Source organism: Anas platyrhynchos, chromosome 1 (genome assembly GCF_047663525.1).
Source record: "Anas platyrhynchos isolate ZD024472 breed Pekin duck chromosome 1, IASCAAS_PekinDuck_T2T, whole genome shotgun sequence".
NCBI classification, from domain to species: domain Eukaryota; kingdom Metazoa; phylum Chordata; class Aves; order Anseriformes; family Anatidae; genus Anas; species Anas platyrhynchos.
Window position 1 is genome coordinate 24,403,312 of NC_092587.1, and position 21,954 is coordinate 24,425,265.

Consider the following 21,954-nt stretch of genomic DNA (forward strand, 5'->3'; position numbering starts at 1 on the left):
TAAGACATCTTACTTTCTGACATTCGCAAAATAAATATTTAGAGTATAGCTGTTGTTTTTTTGTTTTGTTTTGTTTTGTTGCTGTTTGGTTTTTTGTTGTTGTTGTTGTTTTCCCCTTGGAATTTAACATTTAAATTATAAAAAGAAGATATTTTGTTGTTTTATAGTTTTAGATATATATAAGCATTGTGGATCTTAAAAATTGTAGCATTTAGAACCTCCTATGTGGCTATGAAATGTGTTTGCTTTTGTAACCATGCTATAAATGAATTTCTCAATCTACAGGAGCAAAAAATGGTTAATTCACCACAGACAATAATAAAAAACAAAATAAACCCTTGTAGGTGTAGACCTTATTTGTACTTAATGGCCACAGCTATTTTATTATCAGGAAAATTAGGAAAAAAAGAAAAAAAAAAAAAAAAGAAAATGTAATCATATAAATCATAAACACCAGCAAAATTGTATCAGAACCAATATACAACAGAGGCTTGATTAGATTAGCAGTATAAACCATGAAAGCAAATTTCTTTCAGCCTAATTCATAAATGAGATATACTGTTGCTTAATCCTGGCACAAGTTCCTCTAATATTCATGCAGAAGCTTTGTTGATAAGTAGGAATGGTATCTCTGGCACAGTGATGCTTGTACATGCCCAGAACATCTCACTGGAATCAAATCATGGTCGTGTGCTACTTAAAAATCACCCCCTAATGCCAGTAGTTGTGGTAACAAGCTGAATGTAGAAGCACTTTGTTTCTACACCAAATCATATAAAGCATTCATGCACAGGCTGCATTTGTAAGATCAGTACGTTCAGCTGCTGGTTTGATTTACTGGTGAGGGATTGTGATTCTTCAGTAATGAGTCATTAACAGCAGCCTACCTTCAGTTCATCACAACGCTGTGCATGAAGCAATCTAGGTTTCATGTAACCACATCCACAGACACTTGTACTCAGAGCCTCCCTGAGACACTGTGGGGTCTGGAACAATCTCTCCTCTTTGGGCTCCTGCCAGCTGACATATTTCTGCTGAACGGCAAGACTGTGACTCTCCACCTTCTGTGAGTTGTGACACCTTTCCAGTCAGGTAGATAATTACTGTTCTTTAATCACGACCATTCTCAAGTCTTACTTATTTATTTGACCATGATAAAGATGTAGTTAGAGGTGTTGATTATTGTGCTTATAAAATGATTTCTTCTTTTGATAAGTTCATACTGCTATTTACGTTATCTTTTTAGCATGATTCTTCCTAGTGCAAACATTAACTTATCAGAGGATCCAATCTCCTTTAACATGGTGACTTCAGGAGTCTGCTATGCAGACAGTGCCACCTAATATTTAGTCAGGGGAACATGGTGGGATTTTGTATATCAAACACTGAAAGAACAGGCAAATTAAGATATATCTATTTAAAACATTTAGAAATAAAACCTATAAAGTCCTCATTTTCTTGAGCAATGTTCCACCCACAGGGTATTTCTTTGCTCATTTTGAGATTACTGCATGACTGAAACTTCAATGGGTTACGAGAATTTACTGAAGAAATTACTTGGCTGATGTTCAAACAACCATCCTGTACCAAGGAGCAGTTGGTATCAAAGTATGTTATTTGAAACCTGTTAAAAGAAAGATATATTGACCAGAGGTGGTTAAAATAAGACACAGAAATGTCCTTTTGTCTACCTAACTTTGATGATGTGTGATATGCCTTATATTTTAGCTGAGGCTCTGTTCTCTACAAAGAAGAGAAGTACCACACTGATTTTGTAAAAGTGCTCTCCTTGTGGTTTGACAATAATGTAATTGAGTCTGCCTATCTGCTGCCTGAGCACTTTCTATATACACCGCAGCAACAGTCCAGCTGAGGGAGTTACATCAACAGAAATCTTATTCCAGAAAATAAAGCAGTTAGTGTCCTGCCAGCGTTATCTCCTTGCCTCTGACAGCTCGTAGTGGGGCCTGATGAAGACCAGCACCAAAAGAAAAAGAAAGAGAAACAGAAAATGAAAAAGAAACAGCAGCCACAGAGCATAGCTAAGGACAGAAAAAGGAATTTACCTTTTCTTCTTTTGAAATAACTCAGTTAGATCTGCTCTGTCTGTCCTACTGATCAGAGGATTTTAACAGGTTTTTTGTTTGTTTGTTTGTTTTTAAAGCAGAAAATACATGTTCTGTTCTATAACATTAAATTTGGATTTATCATAATTTTCCAGGGAGACCTTACTGCAACCTTTCAATATATCAAGGGGGCTTATAAGAAAGAGACTTTTTACCAAGCCCTGTAGTGATAGGACAAGGAACAATGATTTTAAACCAAAATGGGGTAGATTTGTATTGGATATAAGGAAGATTTTTTACATGATGTATGAGAGTGGTGAGGTACTGGAACAGGTTGTCCAGAGAAGCTGTGGATGCCCTGCCCATGGAGCTGTTCAAGGCCAGGCTGGATGGAGCTTTAAGCAACCTGGTCTGGTGGAAGGTATCTCTCCTTCTGATAAATGGGAAAGGAGAACTGGTAATGACAGACATGGAGAAGGCTGAGATACTCAACAACTTCTGTGCTTCAGTCTGTGCTGCCAGTCAGGCTTCTCATGTCTCTCATTTCCCTGAGCCTTTACATGAGGGCTGGGGGAGCAAAGTCCCTCCCACTCTAAGTGAAGAACAGTTTCGAGACCACCTGATGAAATTGAACAAGTACAAGTCTATGGGGCCTGATGACATGCATCCCAGGGTCCTGAGGGAACTGGCTGATGTAGTTGCTAGGCCACTCTCCACCATATATGAGAACTCCTGGCAGTAAGGTGAAGTCCACAGTGACTGAACAAAAGGGAAATATGACTCCCATTTTTAAAAGGGTAGAAAGGAGGACCCAGGGAAGTACAAACTGGTGAGCCTCACCTCTGTGCCTGGCAAGATCATGGAACAGATCCTCCTGGAAGCAATGTCAAGGCACGTGCAAGACAAGGAGGTGATCTGAAACAGCCAGCAGCAGCTTCACCAAGGGCAAATTGTGCCTGACCAGTCTAGTGGCCTTCTATGATGGAGTGACTGCATCAGTTGATAAGGGAAGACTGACTGATGTCATCCACGTGGACTTCTGTAAGTCCTTTGACATGGTACCACTTTGGTCCCACTTGACATCCTGACCTCCAAATTGGAGAGACATGGATTTGATGGGTGGACCATTCAGTGGATAAAGAGTTGACTTGAAGGCCACGCCCAGAGAATGGTGGTCAATGTCTCTATATCCAAGTGGAGGCTGGTGAGGAGTGGTGTCCCGCAGGGGTCTGTCTTGAGATGAACACTGTTTAGTATCTTTATCAACGACATAGACAGTGGGATTGAGTGCACCCTCAGTAAGTTTGCAGATGACACCAAGCTGAGTGGTGCGGTTGATACAACAGAAGGAAGGGATGCCATCCAAAGGGACCTGGACAGGCTTGAGAAGTGGGCCCACACAAACCTAAAGAGATTCATCAAGTCTTGCAAGATGATGCACCTGGGTCGGGGCAATCCCAGACATGAGCACAGACTGGGGGAAGAACTCATTGAGAGCAGCCCCACAGAGAAGGACTTGGGGGTTGTGGTGGACAAAAAGCTCAACATGAGCCAGCAGTGCATGCTTGCGGCCCAGAAGGCCAACTGTGTCCTGGGCTGCATGAACAGAGGAGTGGAGCCAGCAGGTGGAGGGAGGGGTTTGTCACCCTCTGCTCTGCCACTGTGAGGCCCTGCTTGGAGTGCTGCATCTAAGTCTGGGGTCCCCAGCACAAGAAGGATGTGAAGCTGTTAGAGTGGGTCCAGAGGAGGGCCACAAAGATGATCAGAGGGCTGGAGCAGCTCTCCTATGAAGGAAGGCTGAGAAAGCTGGGACTGTTCAGTCTAGAGGAAAGAAGGTTTTAGGGTGACCTTATAACGTTTTTCCAATACAGGAAGACCTCATTGCAGCTTTTCAGTACTTAAAGGGGTCTTATGAAAAGACGGAGAGCAACATTTTGCTTGGACAGATAATGACAGGACAAGGGGGAGTGGTTTTAAACTAAAAGAGTGCTTTAAACTAAAGATTTAGGTTAGATGTTAGAAGGAATGTCTTATCTCAGAGGGTGGTGAGGCACTGGAACAGGTTGACAGGAGAAGTTGTCATCCCTGGAAGTGTTAAGACAAGTTTGGATGAGTCCCTGGGCAACTTGATCTAGTGGGTGGCATCCCTGCCCATGGCAGGGGGGTGGAAGTAGATGATCTTTAAGATCCTTTCCAACCCAAGCTGTTCTGTGATTCTGTGATTCCATGATTCCATCTCAGAAGATATGATTACTGTGTTTGCTTTGGGACAGAGAGGAAAACAGACATCCAGACTGTTCCCTGTTCTCTCCTAGACTGTGTCACTGGGCTGATATTTCAGATGTGCCTAACACATTTTCTTCACTTGGCCTTGTAAATTCATGTCTGTGGGTGTACAGATGTAGGGGATTTTTTTTTTTTTTTTTTTGAATACAGAATTTCACTGAATTATCCAAAACGTTGTAGTCAAGAAGAGTTGAGCATATGCAAAATGGTCCACAACACACCAACTACGGTTTCTCTGTTCCAAATCTCATGGCACATGTGACTCCAAAGCATGCCCCAGGTTTGGCTCCTAGCAGCCTCGGCCTCACCACGCTGGCCCCCTGAGGAGACCCTTCTGGGCTGCCGCAGGAGCCTGCCCTGTGGGAACGGGCAGCAGGACTTGTGGGGACGGGCAGCAGTGCTTGTAGGGACAGCCTGCAGGACTTGTGGGGACGGTCAGCCTCGCTCCCTGACGGGCAGCACCTCGCCTCCCCGACCACCTGCCCCTCTCGGTCCTGGGGCGCGGCTGTGGGGCGGCGCCATGCGGCCCCAGTCCGCCACCGGCAGGGGGCGGGCGCGACGCCTCGGCGCCTTCCTCTGCCTCAGCCTCAGCCTCAGCCTGTGCGGCGGCGCTCGGCTTCCTGCTCCGTCGCCGGCGGGCGGGCCGGGGCAGCCTGCGCGGCGCGGCCGCTGAGCGGGAGCGGGGAGAGGCTGCGCGACGTGGCCGTGGCCGCCCAGCCCAGGTAGGGGCCCGCGTCCTCCGCGGGGCTGTGCGAGGCGCGGCGGCGGTGGCGGTGGTGGTGGTCCCGGTAGCTCGCCCGCTTCCCCCGTTGGTGCAACTTTGGCGGAGCCTCCCTGCCCCCTTCCCCCGTCCTCTCCGCGCTGCGTCCCCTGCCGGCTCCGTGGCTCCGGGCTGCTTCGCTCCTCGCTCTCCTCCTTCCCTGCCTCCCCTCGCGGGACCGCCGGACTCGGGGCTTGTGGCCGCTGTGGCAGCGCCGTGTGTGTCGCTGCGGGACACGGTGACAGCGCTGGCGGCCGCCCTCAGCCCCGTACTGGGGGCTCGGAGCCGGCACCGAGCCGCGGTGCCTGGGCTCGGCGCTGCTGTCTCGGCGGGGCAGCCACCCGAGGACATAGCGCCTGGGAAGGTGTCGCTTTTCTCTTTTTTCTTTTCTCCTTTCGAGTATCGGGCCGCGGACTTTGTTGGCAGATGAGCTGCAAGGCTCAGCTCTCGGTTAGCGTGCAGCGTTACAGGAGTCAGGCACAGACTGACCAGGTTGGCGGAGGGGAGCCTGTATTCCTTTCGTTTCTGGCTTCTGAGGTTTTAAAGTCGGCAAAGAACACAGTTGTCTTACACATATTCGGTAGGTAAATGCTGTCATACTTTCGGTCATGTTTTTGCTGAGCGGCTGACGGGCTGAGTAACTCCCCTCCCTTCTTTCTCTATTTTCTCACATTTAAAAGGGGCTAAGTGGCAGCGTAATAACTCCAGACTTATGTGAAATACCCATATTTTAATATTACATATATTTATATAATGTACTGTTTATACATATATTAATAAATATATACAATAAGTCATTCTTTGTAGTATTTTGTGTGCCCCATAACTCCACACAGGCTTAGAACCCACAGTGGTTCTTTGTGGGTGAACGTAGCTGACAGATCCTTCTAACGTTTTTTTTTAAATCCTAATGATAGAATCATTTAGGAAGAAAGAACACTACAGAAACAGCTGGTTAACGCTTGTGCACAGTTTCCTTTTCTTAAAGCCTTTGAAGGTGCTCAAAGTACAAGTTAACCTCTCTAGCACGCTCCCCCTCCCATGCCAGCCAGAGAGCAGTTCTGCCCAGTAGGAAGGGATCTTCCTGATCTCTTGGCTTGCATGGTTGTCTGTGTGCGAAACAAGTTTTGTAACTTGCTTTAAGCCTGATACAGACTCTGAACAAGTTAATAGCTTAGTATTGTTGTGTAATAACATCTAATCACTTAAGGATGGAGGAGAAGCCTGGTTTGTTGCAGGCCATTCTGTTTCCAACAGCCCTGACCCTGTCACCCAGGAAGAGTGCAGAATATAGAGTGAAATAATGAAGTGGCCTCACAGTGCCCACAAATTACTGTCTTGCCTCTCTAGGTGCGGCCCGAGTGATTTAGGGCATAGAAGCTCTACATTTAAAGATAATTTTCTCAGTGCTTTAAGAAAAGAGTGACAATATAGAAAGTTTAAATGTAATGAAACTCTGGCAAGCTAATGCTTAAAAAGTGAGCAGTTACTACCAGATAATTTGTTTGTGGTTTTATTCAGAACATTAGCATAATATATGGAAGATGGATTTTTTTTTTTTTTTTGTAAGAGCACAAAACAGATTGGTACTGTGTAAGTTGCAAAAATACCAGTTTGCTTACAGGTTTTCTTGTAGCCTAAAATTAGGTGTCTGTAAGATGAATCCCTAGTGGATAAGGAGATAATTTTCTCTTTAAATGGATATCCTAGTGGATAATGGATAATTTTCTCCTTAAAATTCAAGTTATTGAAGTAGAAGTTGCTATTCATATTCTGTGTAAATTCTGCTTTTTAAATCTGCAGCCCCAGTGAATTCAGCTGATGCATGAGTGTAAGGACTGCAAGTCTTACTGCTTACATCAGTGATCAGTATTTTTGTAAGCTCTAATAGAAGTGATATGTCTGTTCATTTTTTTTCCACAAAAATCTGTTAAGGAAGTTTAGGATTTAAGGTATAATTATTGTAAAGCTGCATGTTTTCTCTGCCAGTGGCCTGCTGTACAACCCTGTGACAATCATTTTGCTGTCAGCAGCACTGGAATTATTTTGGTTGTTTTGTGGTTTAGAAGGATCTTGCAGGGAAGTATCATATTTATCTGAATCCAAGACTTCATAAATTCTCAGGTTTACTTCAGGAAAAATGTAGTGATAATGTCGAGAATCTTGCTGTCTTACTTTGTGAGATGGCTGGGCAAATCTAGCAACCTGTTGCTGATGTATTCTGCTCCCTACCACTCCAAAAAGTTGTCTGCTAAACTGGTTCAAATATGTTAATTCTCTTTTTACTAGGTTAGCTTTCTTCTTCCGTAGTGAGCGAAATGACATGACCAGGGCTGGAGAAATGATGAGTGGGTCTGTAGCATCTTGACAGCTGAACCCAATTTATCTCTTAAATTTTTGTGCTTTGTAGTACTATCCAGACCTGAGGCCTAGTGATGTGGTAGTGGAGAGGAGGAAATAACTTTAAACTGCTAGTGGCGCTTGAAACCTCATTTCTTCAATACCAGAACTTTCAACTTGGATGGATGTTCAGACATTTACAACCAATGCTTTGGCGCTCCGGGCTTCCAACTTCATCTTCTAAAAAGTTGTGTCTAACCATGAATCCAAGCAGAGCCTCATCATGGTTTTCTTAATGGTATATGGATACTGGGAGGACTTAGATTTATTTTTTCTTGAAGGAAATAAGTCTTGTTTTGCATAACTTGTGTCTTTAATTCTGCCCTTTATTCATTTATTGTTTGTTGTTTTATTTGTTGTTTTTTTTTGCATCTCCCTGTGACTTAATTTTATCTACAACTTTAAAAAGCATACCGCTATTTAGTAGTCCAGGTTATTAATGCCAATATTGAATATTGATTTACCCATGTTTATTGAAATTCAGTCACACTTAAGTTTTCACAGTGAGCTATCAATAAGTACAATTTGGGGAATTTTACCTTCAATATATAGCACCATATTTCTGTCATACAAAACTAATTTGTATCTTCATTTGCAGACAGAACTGCAACTTAGTTTTATCCAACTCTTGTTGGAGTTCAGTGCCAAGAGGGTATGGAAGAGTGCAGCAGCTTTGAAGGACTACCAGGACAGAGGGAGTCGTTGGAGCAAACTCTCTTGAATTTAGTCCACAGAGCTGCTGAGTCAGTTTTAATGAGAGAAAGTTGCAGAGTGTGTTTATATGTACAAAAGCACAGTAGTTCTCATGAGAATGTCATGAGAGTCCAGTTAAAGTCTTAATTAGCGTAGGTGACATTTACAGTTTTCCTTTCTATTTGTAAGACACCCTCTTGTTGTGGCTGGTTGACTTCCGTCCCTTCTCCCACCCTCTCAACAGTTGTTGTTGGTTTTTTTTTTTATTCAATGAGAGAGAAATGATCTGCTAGCAGCAAAGGCTTTTTTCTTAATCTGTTTGATATCATCAGATACCTGTCGTCATTTCACAAACATTTAAGCTGGTGTAAGCTAGTACTACTGCCATTAGAAAGCTTCTGACCTGCTCCCAGACGTTTATTTCTGCTTTCAGATCAGTCCAATATTTTTGCAAGTACCAGGTGAGGTAGTTCAGGAAGCTGCTGTGGCTTTTAGTTTGTTGCTCAGCTGAACATAAGTGAAACCTGAATGCTTTTGAAACTGCTTTTGAGTCATTTCAAGCAGAAGTTTATTACAGGAGTTTTTGTAATAATTGGAGAACTTCTTTTATAATAGTATGTTCCAGAGAGGTGTTTAAAAGAAATTCTCTACAACACTGCATTCCAGAGGGTTATTACAGCATACATGGACTGCATATCAACATCTCTGTGTAAACTGTGTGTAGGGTCTCAGTGGTAAGCTCACAGTGAGTGGTAAGCACGTTTCTGTCCTCTAAGCATAGTCTTCCTCAAATGAGCTAATGTTTATTTCACGTTATCACCTTTGGAAAAATTGACGACATGCAGTAATTCCTATCCAACATAACTTCACCTTTTCCCATATTGCTCAAAGCTATGATGATTATCCTTAGATTTTAAAATCTCAAAGTGTAGATGATGACCTTGTGGAATCTGATTGTGTGGCGTGCACCTGTTGATGACTAAGTATTAAAATACACAGTGTATATATCATGTAAAAAGAGTACAGTTTCCTTAGATTTATTTTTATGTGAAATTAATTCATTTCGCCTATGGCTTGTGTGCTTGGTACTGGTAGGTGGAAGCTTTCACCCAGTCAGGATCTAGGTCATGGACCCTTGCTCTAGTCCCTTAGTCTGTAGTATTTCTTGCTGTCTCTTTGTATCTTGAACAGGAAGAAGTGAGCCAGTATGGAGCCATAAGGGACCACATAACTGACTTCCTCTCGTTTTTAAGCGTGTTCCACCTCATCTTTCACAAGTGGTGGTCTGTTCAGTGCTAATATGGACCGGCAGCAAGGGCTCACCTGTACTGCAGGAGTACTGCGGCTCTAAGCATGCCATGCAGGGTGGGTTGGTGGCTCTGTCACTGGCAGCAGTCAGGCATCTCCCATACGAGATACCACCATATGGGGCCTCTAGGCCTGCTGTAACCCCTCTGCATGTTAGCCCTACTGTGCTGTACCTTCTCCCCAGAGCCCACACCTGACGCTTTCTCTGCAGGGTGCTCCCTTCAACCAGCGGCAAAGGGCCAAAGCTAGTGCAGCCTTACCTGGCAGGTGAGAGGATGAGAAGGGGCTCCATGGTGGAGCAGGGGTTTCTTTATCCCGTAGAGGAAGAGGAAGGAGAGATACCATCAGCACTCAGGGCCGTGGCAGTCACCTTGGGGTGCTTTCCTCAGACACATCCCAGTTTTCTACTGAGCAAAGGTTATTAAAACTCTTCCCCAACATCCAGCCTCCTCAGATCATGCTGACCTTTTGTTAAAGGAGCTGAAATGATTAGTAGTATCTTTTTTTTTTTCTTTTCTTGTGTCAGCAGCATTGTGGTAGTGTCCCTTGCTGCTGTCATTACCCTTGGTGCTGTCTGCCTCGTGAAATATTTAGGAGCTCCCTGTAGGGCTCTGTCTGCAGCATCGATGTGCAGCTCTGTGGTGAGGTCGTTGTGGTATTCTGTGCAGTATATGAATCTCGCCCATAAGATGATGATTTTCTGTTCTGCTTTCTTGGTAGCTCTGTTCAAAACAGGCCCCAGCGTGAAGTGTTGTGCTGTAACCATAGCCTCAGATGCATTTCTGTGGCAGTCTTGTGTGGTTATATCAACTCATAGTATTCATTTGTATGAGAATTTTTTTTCCGACCCATAACCTTTCTGTATGGAAGTTCTGTTGAGAGTCCCCCTACATGGCAGAATTCTGACAAAAGGCTTGAGATTATATATATATTTTTAATTGAAAGGAAGATGTGAAAGCCATACATTTGAAATATGTGTTATGGCAACATGTTGTCTCCAGTGAGACGTGGTGATCTGACAGAAGCATTGCTAAGTTTTATTTCCTCATCACAGTTGTGGAAAGATTGTACCAATGTTGTTGTCTTATGAAGTCAAGGTAGTGATTTTTTTTTATATATAAAAACAGCAACAACAACAACAACAACCAAAGCCAACAAAAACAATAAATCAGTAGTTTGGGACTTTTGAAATGGCAATTGCAGCAGTTTTTCAGTTACAAAATAGTGTGTTTGTCATTTGAGAGAAGAAAATGTTAAAATTCACCTTCTCTCTTTTAACTCCTTTGAGATTTACGCACTTCTCTGTGGTGAAGTTTGAAAGGAAGTGAGTGAGGCTCAGCAGTTTGCCCATGACAACTTTATCTGAATTTCTCTATGTAATTTTATCTAACCCTTTGAAATACAAGAGCTAATATTCTCTTTAATGAAGAGAAGCAGCTCAGGGACAGTTGACTTTCTTGTGTTTAAATAGTATGGCTTTTAGGGGCCATAACTAAAACCAAATATATATATGGCCCAGTAAATTTTGTGTAATATTTGGGAAGAAACTTCAAAGTACAGATTGAGAATAGTCAGTTCTTAGTGCTCTGGAAACAGATTGTTTTATGAGGCTCTTTTAATTTCAAGAGGAATATGGGTTGACTTTCATACTTAGTGGGAAGAGTGCCCTAGTACTTTTATCTTAGGCTTCCCAGGGTTCAGGAGATTTTTCCTGTTTGAGATTTGAGGTTTGTGCATTGCCTAAGATGGAAGTACTGCATTGATGCCAATAGCAGAAGAAGCGTGCATGGTCAGTAATTTGGTACCTCCTTTAGGAAGTGTTTGTTTTGCACATCAGGTATCAAAACACTCCTGCAGAGTCAGGTTTCTTCTCATGTGTATTTCCATTCTTAGAAGTGAAACCACACACCAGTATTTGCAACATAGGTAAGTCTGCTACTTTTGCATGTCCTGTTTTTAATTTTGGAGTAAGTTCTGGCTTCATGTGCTAAACTTGTCTGGGTTTCATTTGCTGTTGGCAGAAGTAAAGTAAAATCTTGTTCTAACAACCAAACATTTTGGGTCTAATTCAGTGTTGTCTGAATACCAAGTTGAATCTTACACGTATATGGAAGAATACAATTAAGATGGTGTCTTTTTTTTCTTTTTTTTTTTTTTGTAGGAGAAGTTATTATTTTTGTACATAACTGCACTTTGTGATAATTTTTGTCTCTAAGGAGGAAAAATATATTAATCCACAAGTCCAGAAGGTGTTCTGTGTAGACAAACCTTTTGCCAGTGTGGAGTTCTGCCATAATCATGAAGAACTCCTATGAATGTAGGAGTGACTGTAGGGAAAAAAACAACACACCTCAGAACAGAGATTGTGTTATCAGAAGACACAAATGGTGAATGATTATACAGTAAAATTGAAACTCAGTAGTTACTTATTGAAGATATAATGCTTTTCAATGTCTGCCACTCAGTGCTGTAAGTTCAGTTTCAAATTCATTTAATTTTGTAAAGGTGGCAGAAAAGCTGTCCTCTTTCTAGCAGAAGGATAAGCAATCATCTTGGTAAGGAAATGCATCTTGTACTTAAATACAACTTATACTGGAAGCTTGGATTCCTTCTCCAATTTAGACTTGGAATGATTTCTACAGTCTCAGCTGTTTGGTTCACAGCGTATAATTCAGGTTGGCTCAACCACTGGTTTAAAACCAGGGCTCAGATAAGAATAGCTAACGCTATCCCTGAAATATCAGATTCACTGTGTAAATCACTGTGTAATTTTGGGTAGAAAACCACCACCGTTCAGAACTGCTCGAAGACAGCAGACTGAAATACCTATTAACAGAGGCTGGATTAAACAAAGCATTGTTTCACTGGTTGAATTTTGCCAGGTATGAAAAAGTAAAATGGCTTTCTTCTATTTTTTCTGGCAGAAAAGACGTGCCTCTGCTGAGTGCTGAGGAAGGCGGTGTGTGCTGCAGAAAGCAAACACTACCCTAATCTAGTTGTGGCTCAGAAACAAAAACTGCTCAAGCCTTTTTTTTTTTTTTTCTCTTTAGTACTAATCAATTTTGAAAGCTTATCTAATTGTCATTCAGTGTACTTGGTAACACTATAGATAGCATTGAGATATGCTTGGTAATGCTCTGCGTATTGACAGATGTAGTAGATAAAAAGAGGGATAATGTTATTTGACCATTTTCAAAAATTTACAATCTTCTAAGTACTGTTTAGGGGAGAGAAAAAATCCATCTGAATTTAATTCAAAGCATCTCAAGTTGATACGCATTTAGTATTACTTAAATCTGTGCGCAGATTTGCATATAAGCGGATAGAAATATGGGGGTGATAGTGAATGGGACATTAACTCGCGCCTCGTGGACTACCTCGGTTACGGAAGCCTTTCTCTCAGTTCTCTGGAGTTCTCTGATGATTCACAATCTTCTTTTCCTTGTTTATCCTTGTAGTTAGGACTTTTTTTTAATCATTTTGTCTACAATTAGGCAGACAGCAGTGGGTGGATATTAAGAAGTCCATCTCAGCATCTCTTAAAACAGTTTTTAATTTCTACCTTGGTGGTAAGAGACAAGGGTGTCTGTTCAGTGTTCCTCTCTTCGCTGTCATGCTTGCTTGCAAAGCAAACCTGGTTCTTTTAGCCCTTTAGTTGTTTTATTTAGGTCACGTAACGGTTATCTAGACTCTGCCATTTGGGGATTATGCTTTAAGATAAATTTAGACAAAAATACATACGGGGTCTCAACGAAAAGTCTAGATGGCACGTAGGCACAGCACAATAATTGCTTTTTGTTTAGCACGCAGCAGTCCTACTGGTGCAGTTCGCAATGAGCAGTTCTGTTTTTGCAGCAGTCCCACATCATCGACCCTAATATTAGCTGCTATATTCCTTCAGATCCTTTTCTTTACTGCTGCCTCTTTAGTTGCACTTGATGTCCTTTTTGAAGTGTGTTGCTTTCTGGTTTGTTAAATACCACTGCTGATTTATTTGGACCTTCTTCTAATCTACTATGCTCAGAATTCAAAATTATCGTGACCTTCTAAATTCTTGCTTCTCATCTCTGTTTTCTTGTGTCTTTCATAAATATTATCTACACCCGTTATCAAATTGCTAATGGAAATGGGAATGAAGTAGACTGATTTGTTTCGTATTATTCATCAAGAACATTTATTGCAATCCTGTTTAAAAATCAAACAAAACAAAAAAACAAACAAACAAAAAAAAAGACTTAAAAACAGCAGTAGACTGCAAGTGGCCAAAGCTTTAAAACACAGTAAGTAGGGCAGAGGCTGTGCCTAAATGTACCCTGCATCATGCGCTCCACAGCACTTGTCTCTGGGCAAGAGCATTGAGCAGGGCTGATAATTCAGTTCAATCTGGTCAATTCTTTCATCTCAGCACAGAAACCTGGACTTCATTCAGCGTTGTCAGCGTGCCTCTATGTGTTTGTTCATATTTTAATGACTGCTGTACTCGACACTGTTTCCTTTTACACCCTGATTCTTGGAAGCAAACAGCTTGCTTGATATGATTACCATATCTAATACATGAACACAGAAAGAATCCAATTTGCATGTTGGAAACTGTATATCAGCTAATAAAGCACGATGACAATTTGTTTGGCAGGAATGTAAGCTGATCATTTTCCTAAATGAAGTTATATTGTAACCTCCACGTGTGGAGTATCTGGCAGACTTTCCTCAAGAGAGGTGTGTTACTTCTAAAAGCAGCTATCTGCTGCTCCACTGACCGAAGCTACATTCTCATATAAAAGCACGTATGCAGTAGCTAAGTCAATACATATCCTGAGCTCATCGGATTTGCGTTGTGTCTGTCATCCCCACCCAAGTTAATCAAGCAGTGGAGCAGCAAACCAGAAATCCACTGAAGGCTGAAACCAAGTGAGTGGTAAAATAAAATGAAGTTGGGGAAGGTGCTTTTCTCTCTTCCTTTTTTCTGTAAGCTGCTGTTTCATGTTTGTTTCTTCTGTTATGTCAAGCTTTGTCTGCCTTTTTTTGCTGCCGTAGAGTTTGCTGCTTGGGAAGGCTTTGGCACTGGAAATCACAACATCTGGAAACTGCCCCTGCCATGGGTCAAAGTGCAATCCACGAGGATGGGTGTGGAGGAGAAAAAAGCAACCAGTAACCTCAGCTCCCAACTGTCTTTCTGCATACCCACTCCCTAGTACTTTGCAGCCAGAATAAATAGCTCTCTTCTGCATGATGGACACGCAGCTCCATGCAGCGAGCTGGTCAACGAAATGCCGGCATTCAGAAAATGTTTATAACCTGTATGTTCTTGGCTTCTCCAGTTCAGTGAGCTATCTTGTTCCTACTCTAGAGGGGTTGCGTTAGCCATGCGCTGCGCTGCTCTGTGCTGAAGGAAGAGGTTTCTAAACTCGCAGATACGGCAGAACCAACTTCCTGCCCAGTTGCTGTTTCTCTGCTACTTTTTTTCAGTGAGCACATCATACTCTGTGAGTTCAGAGAGAAATTTTGCATCACTTTAACTAAAAAAGCATTCCCCTCATGGTTTGTACCATTCAGTATTTCACCTTTACATGCTGGATTTTTATCCTCATAGCTGTGCTGACAGCCTGGTTTTGGCTGAAGTGTAATGTCATCTAGACCTTACAAGAGGAAAAAGTCTTCAACAGATGTGTTTGTTGTGAAGAGAAGACACATCCGCACCATTAGTGCTGAGTGGGATCATAGGAAGAGGACAGCATGTTCCTCTGGCATCATTACAAGTTGCACAGGATTCCTTTTGATAAAGTAGGAATATTAGAAATTTAGTGGAATATGGGAAAATCACAGTGGTGCTCATCTTGTGGGTGAGTGCCAAGTACAGAGATGTGACTGTGCCATTTATAACTAGAGTTTATTCTGTTGGGACACCTGGATGGTAGATGTAAACTTGCAGTTTTTACCCTTTATTCCAATACACCACCCTGGGAAATAATAACTTCCTTTCTCATGAAGAAGAGAAAAACCAGCATCTGAAAGCACTGGTTTTACGTTCTTCCACAGATACCTTTTTATTTCAGGAACCTCAGTACTGCATGTGAGGGATTTATTGGTATCTTTCCACCATCCCAGTTTTGTACCTTGCCTGATGGACTGATGAGTTCTGCACTGAGGAAAATCTGAAGAAAAACAAATTCCACATTTCACAGTCGTGTACTACAGTGCATCCCCAAACCCCCATTTATAGAGCTGTTGATCCCTTCTGTTGCCTGTTTCACGGTGCTCCCCTGTCTCTCACTTCTGTAAAGGGATCTGCTGTACTCACCCACCTGTGCATCCTCATGTAGGCTGCACCTCCTGGGTGCTAAACATGGTAAATAAGGGCCCTGTTGGCTGCCCTGTTAACATAGTAACAAAGTGGTTACTTACATTATCGGATGTTTGTAAGGCCACAAGATATTTCGGTTGTAATTCTACTGTCCTTGCTTGATTGGATGTTGTGTCAAAAAGGACAAAAACAGTGGTGGTGTTTTTTCGTTTATTTTAGTTTGTTTTGGTGGTGGTGGGATTTTAAGCTAATTTCTAAAGCGTTTGAAAGAATGTTGTTGCTGCTGGTTCTGTGCATCTGAGTCTGAGCTAGTTCTTTTTTTTTTTTTTTTTGGGGGGGGGAGAAGAGAAGAGAGCTTAGAATAGTTCTGTATGTGAACTTTTAAATGAGTTTCTAATATCAGTTGGGACCTGATTTTAATCATTTGTCTTGTTGCTTGAAGGTGTTTCTCTGACAGTGTAACATCATGGCAGAAATGAAAGCAAGATGAATGTTGTGGATTCTGCTTGTGCAGGCCTATAGAAGTAAGGCATTGTATATCATATGTAAAATGCCCTGCCATGGTCCTTTATACCTTTTTATACAATAAGTCTTCCACTGGAAGAAGATTCAGTGTCTGTAGAATATAGAATATATGTGGGCATAAATAAAATGGATATACTGCGTCCATAGTATGCTATGAAATTTCCCTTGTACTATAACCTTAGTATTCAAAGACACTTGTCTGCTCTTCAGTTTTTACATTGATACTTATTTTTCAAATTCTCATGGAGTATAAATATTTCTATACTTGATCTCTTGGGTTTTTTTTTTTGTTTGTTTGCTTTTTTCTCTGCTGAGCTGTTTGTTTTGTTTTGTTTTTTAAAGTAGTAAATCATAATGATGGTGTTTTTGGCAAAGAGGGAAGAGGGTCTGGGCACCAATGATTGAACTTAGAGATTCTGATTAAGTGAAGGAAAAAGTGTTTGTATAATATCAGGTTTTCCTCCCTGGCATAGACTCTGAGAACTACTGCATTTGGTTTTGGTGATCTTCTCAAGTGATTTGTGTTTCCTGACTTTTTGTTCATGCTTCAAATAATTTCTAAAGATAGTATTTTTGGTATTCAGAATCACGATATAGGAGCGCAGAGCATTAGGGATGCTGCAGGTTTTGTGATAGGTGGGTGTGGGACAGCTACTGCAATTAAAGTGATGATTTCTTACATGTTTTCAAGTTCAGCCTTAGTGTAGGTGATGCAGTGTCATCAGTGAATGCCAATAGTTTTTTACTGCAGTAAGTGCAATCACTTACGCAGTAAAATGATCTGGACTGATAGGCTGGACCCATGGGCTGAGGTTGACTGTCTGAAGTTCAACAAGGCCAGGTGCCGGGTCCTGCACCTGGGGCGCAATAACTCCAAGCAGAGCTACAGGCTGGGAGAGGAGTGGTTGGAGAGCTGCCAGGCAGAGAAGGACCTGGGAGTGAGGGTTGATAGTCGGCTGAATATGAGCCAGCAGTGTGCTCAGGTGGCCAAGAAGGCCAACAGCATCCTGGCTTGTATCAGAAACAGTGTGACCAGCAGGACTAGGGAAGTGATTGTCCCCCTGTACTCGGCTCTGGGGAGGCTGCACCTTGAGTACTGTGTTCAGTTTTGGGCCCCTCACTACAAGAAGGACATCGAGGTGCTCAAAAGAGTCCGTAGAAGGGTGACGAAGCTGGTGAGGGGTCTGGAGAACAAGTCCTACGAGGAGCGGCTGAGGGAGCTGGGATTGTTCAGCCTGGAGAAAAGGTGGCTCGGCGCGACCTTATCGCTCTCTACAGATACCTTAAAGGAGGCTGTAGCGAGGTGGGGGTTGGCCTGTTCTCCCACGTGCCTGGTGACAGGATGAGGGGGAATGGGCTAAAGTTGCACCAGGGGAGTTTTAGTTTGGATGTTATGAAGAACTTCTTTACCGAAAGGGTTGTTAGACATTGGGATGGGCTGCCCAGGGAAGTGGTGGAGTCACCATCCCTGGAGGTCTTTAAAAGACGTTTAGATGTAGAGCTTAGTGATGTGGTTTAGGGGAGGACTTGTTAGTGTTAGGTCAGAGGTTGGACTCGATGATCTTGAGGTCTCTTCCAACCTAGACAATTCTGTGATTCTGTGAAAATGCAAATTCAGAAACAGATTTCCTTTACTATTACAGAGTGTTCCATGTCCGAATGCCTCATGGATTTCTGAAAGTAACCGAGAGCTCTCCTTGCTTCTGATCATAATAACAGAGGAGATGGAGTATGCTACCTGAACTGTTCTGCTTCCAACCAAAATCTCACTTTGGTTCATTAAAAAATAAATGTTTACATGCTTAAACTATCTAAATATTGTAAAAGGATTTGCCGTGTTTCTAGTGGCCCTCTGGTAGGCTACTGTGACAGACCACAAGACCGTATGATGTTCGTCATACGTGCTTTGCTCAGATACCACGTCAGCACTGCGGGTGCCCAGCAGTTAGCTGCTTTGCTTTGTGCTTCTCGAATCAGGAGTAACGGGAGGCTTGGCACAGAAGATGTCCCAGCTCAGTGAGGTTTGGGCCTAGTGTGGCTGAGGACAGTGTTATCATCCAGAGAGAGCAGCAGCAGTCTTGTAGGCAGAGCACAAGGGATGCTGAGGAGGAGGAGGTGGTGGTGGTAGTCTTTGAGGAGAGCCCATGTAGGCTGTGGCATCTTTGACTTCATGCAGTGGCAAGCTCTTCTAACAAGAAACTTTTGAGTACTTACGTTGCTTTTGCTTCTAGGCAATGATTTTTAGCTTACCCTGTAATAGTCAATTCTAGCATTGTTGCTTCTGCCACCGTTGGCCATAACGTGAATCTCCTGGATGCTGCTGTGAGTGACAGATGTGTTACTGCATTTCTGTAATACGTGGGTCTTGCAGTTCCATTGAATGCCTTATCCCAGAGAACCAAGTGCTTCTATCTTTTCTCTCCAAGGTATGGTTTGTTATGTTAGGTTACCAAATAGCAACTTAACATCAAAAAGTCAATAGGATTTTGGAGCAATGCAGATCAGTTGCTGGCTTTTAATGTGTAGCTTTAAGAAATCAAATACTGCTTAGATACAGCTCTGTTAAATACTTATGCCATAGATTAAAGGCTTGAAAGTGAACATAATTTGTAGTAGATTTGATGAAACGAAAGTAATGGTTTTAAGATGGCTTGTTTCATGGAGTAACAAATGAAAGTGATACATCAGAGATCCATCATGAATCTTCTTTACTGTTAGTATGAAGATTTAACTATATTGTGCAATCATCACTACTGGTTAGAAAATCCATGGTGTTTTTATAGTTAACTCCTCATAAAAGTGCTAATTTGGCTGTAATTGCAATGGTGTGCTTTTTTTTCCTCCCCATAGGTGGCTTTTTTAATGCATTAGTACCATTTCCTGGCTGAAGATTAAAGATGAGAATAGCAGGTAAGCATGCATGCTGAAATCAGACTTTTGTCACCTGTGAAACAAGCTGTAGACAGCAGTAACAAGTTGTGATGATAATATAAGGTTTTAAAGTAAGCATAATTGGCAGAACAAGCATTGCTATTCTATTTAACCGGAACCTGTTTTGGAATTTGGGATAGTTTAAAAGCAAACAGCTGGTTACAACACTTCCTTCAGCTGATCTGCAGTGACAGTTTTCGATATCGTGATGTGATCTAACTTGGCTGCTAACTGTAAGATGATGAAGGAGCAAGGAAATGGTCAGTTGATGGCTTATGCAATTTCTTCTCTGCCCCACGCTGCAACCAAAAGTTCCATGCACTTCTACAACATAATGGCTTCCTGAATGGTGATGAGGAGGTCGAAAGCTATAAAAAGCCTTTAGTAGAGGTGTGTTACTTCAGTACAGTGTTTGAGAAGCTGATTTGACTTGACAGAAGGTACAGCTGTTATTAAAAAATAATACTATAAGAAAATATTATTTTAGACACTTTCTTGCAGTAGAATAGCCTGCTACATCTGTGTGGCAGTTGAGCAGGATTTGCGTTCTGATGCACTGCACTTTAATCAAAAGTGGTAGTGGTGGTTGTGTTGCAGAAGGATCACCTTTTGGCTTTCCTAGGAAACAGTGACATCCTCTTTTCCAAGAGGGTTGCATGTTAATGTTATTGATGAATTAAACTAGCCCTGATTTTTAAGGTTGTTGTTACTCAGTGTACTTACAGAATATCAGTAAGTATAACTGTGAGCAACCTGTTAAAGCAAAGCTGATAAAGAACTGGGAGAATGCTGTGATTTTTAGAAGACTGCCAAATCACCTGGAAGATGGTTGACTTTCCCCAACCTCTTTTTGTCTTCCAGCTAACTACTTTTGTCACTAAAACCTACAGAAAAAGTTATGACGGTTCATATAGAATGTTTAACCTGTAGCAAACAGGTTTGTTTTGGTTCAAATACTACACGAATATTCAAGGAGATTTCTTACCTCCCACTTAAAGGGAGCGCTTAAAATTCAGTTGGAAGGGTCAGACTATAGATGGAGAGGAAGGTTAATACTCATACCGAGTACTTGTTCATCTCGCCTACCATGTACTGAAACAGCATGCTTTTCAAGTACCACTCGCTATGTGACTCATTCCAAAATCTGGTACCATCTTGTCTTTTTGAGCAAATGTTGCTTTGAAGCCCTTTCTTTTCCACTTCTTAATTTATGTTCCAATCATCTGTTTCCCTTCAAATGCATTTATCTTTGGAGCTCCAGTGTAATGTTTTTAAATTAAGTTTCTATCTGTGTTTTCCAACATAGTAGTATGTATAAACTCACACATGTGAAATGGGAGAGGAAGTCCAAACTGCAAGCAAACAAAGTCTTTTTCTTATTCTGTCTTTTTTAGCCTTTGATTAACAACTTTAATCCTTCTGAAGGCTGAGTAATCTGTCTATTTTAAGCTTTTCTGAACAGCCTCATCTAAGATTGCAGGAGTGCATTTTTTTTTCTGAACAGTTTATTTGGATGGCCATCTGAGAAAAAGTGTGCCGTAGTATTGCTTCTTTCAAACAGTTTGACATACTGAGGTGAGACAGGAAGGTGAGATAAAGCAGACACTTCCTCACCTAACATCTCTGACAGTCATTAATTTACAAGAATCTAAGATTTTTTTTTAAATATATTGAAAATGATGTTAGAAAATGGCAGGGTTCCATTTCAGATTTAAATCGCTGTGGTTGTATTCTTCCAGCTATTTTTCTTGGAGGTGGCTTGACTGTTCAGCACTGGAGTAAGTTAAGCTTGTTAAAATTTCAAGCCATCTGAGACCATAACATATTAAAAGGGGCAGGGGTGAGGAACTGCTTTTTATTACTTTTTAAATTAGATCGTTAAAGTTTTCTAACTCTTGTCGAAGGCCTGTAATTTTTTTTTATTATTATTTTTACGTAATGCTCAGGCCTGACTGACCAAGGGAGACAAGCTATGTTATATCAGCAGATCCCTAATCCCTCACTCTGGTTTATCTGTTAAAACTGAGGTATCTCAATGTGAGGGGGGAAAAAAGAAAGGGAGTATTCATGAACAGTGAGAAGCAAACACAGGGCTAAGAACAGGGAAGTGGGATGGAGAGGGCAGGGCTTTCCACTTGGACAGCAGCCAATAAAATCAGCTAAGTTCATCTTGTTAAGCTGGGTTTCCACAGAGAAGTATGTGGTTTCTCCTGGTTGCTGAGGCGTGTTGGTAAACCGTGATGTCAGAGAGGCGTGAAGATTGGAGAAAGAGCAAGGAGAGTTTTCATGGCTGAGAGCAGGGTTCATCTGATGTAGCAACCTGGTGAAGTGGCTCAGTTGCATCTTACATCATGATGTTGTTTTTTGTGCAGATTACTGTTTGGTGAGTCCACAGTTCCTCATTGTGTTTCTGAATTCCTCTTGATGTCACACTATACAAATTTCACATGTAGTTGATTCTGATAAACTTATTATTGTCATTTACAGATAATTTTTTTAAAAACTGTTTTTTTCTCCACTTCTGAATAGGTGCTGCGAAGTTGGTGGTAGTTGTAGCAATATTTTTATTGACGTTTTATGTCATATCTCAAGTGTTGGAAATAAAAATGGAAGCAAACTTAGGACACATATTTGGTAAGTGATAATTCCCTGTTTACTGCTACCATCTGTTAATAGTTATTTGA

At 41.8% G+C, this 21,954-nt stretch overlaps 1 protein-coding gene across 2 annotated transcripts in view; it reads left to right on the top strand.

Annotated features, from left to right (window-relative positions):
* The first annotated feature begins 965 nt into the window (after positions 1–965).
* Positions 966–21,954, top strand: part of FAM3C (FAM3 metabolism regulating signaling molecule C) — a 33,713-nt gene continuing 12,724 nt past the window's right edge. Inside the window, exons 1-3 of one of the 2 annotated variants that reach the window (XM_038185043.2) lie at positions 966–1,092; positions 19,190–19,249; positions 21,800–21,904. In XM_038185043.2, coding sequence (XP_038040971.1) covers positions 19,237–19,249; positions 21,800–21,904 — 118 coding nt within the window. In that variant the 5' untranslated portion in view covers positions 966–1,092; positions 19,190–19,236. Of the gene's footprint in view, positions 1,093–4,919; positions 5,075–19,189; positions 19,250–21,799; positions 21,905–21,954 lie in introns of those variants that run through there. The other variant, XM_038185041.2, reaches the window with a different exon arrangement.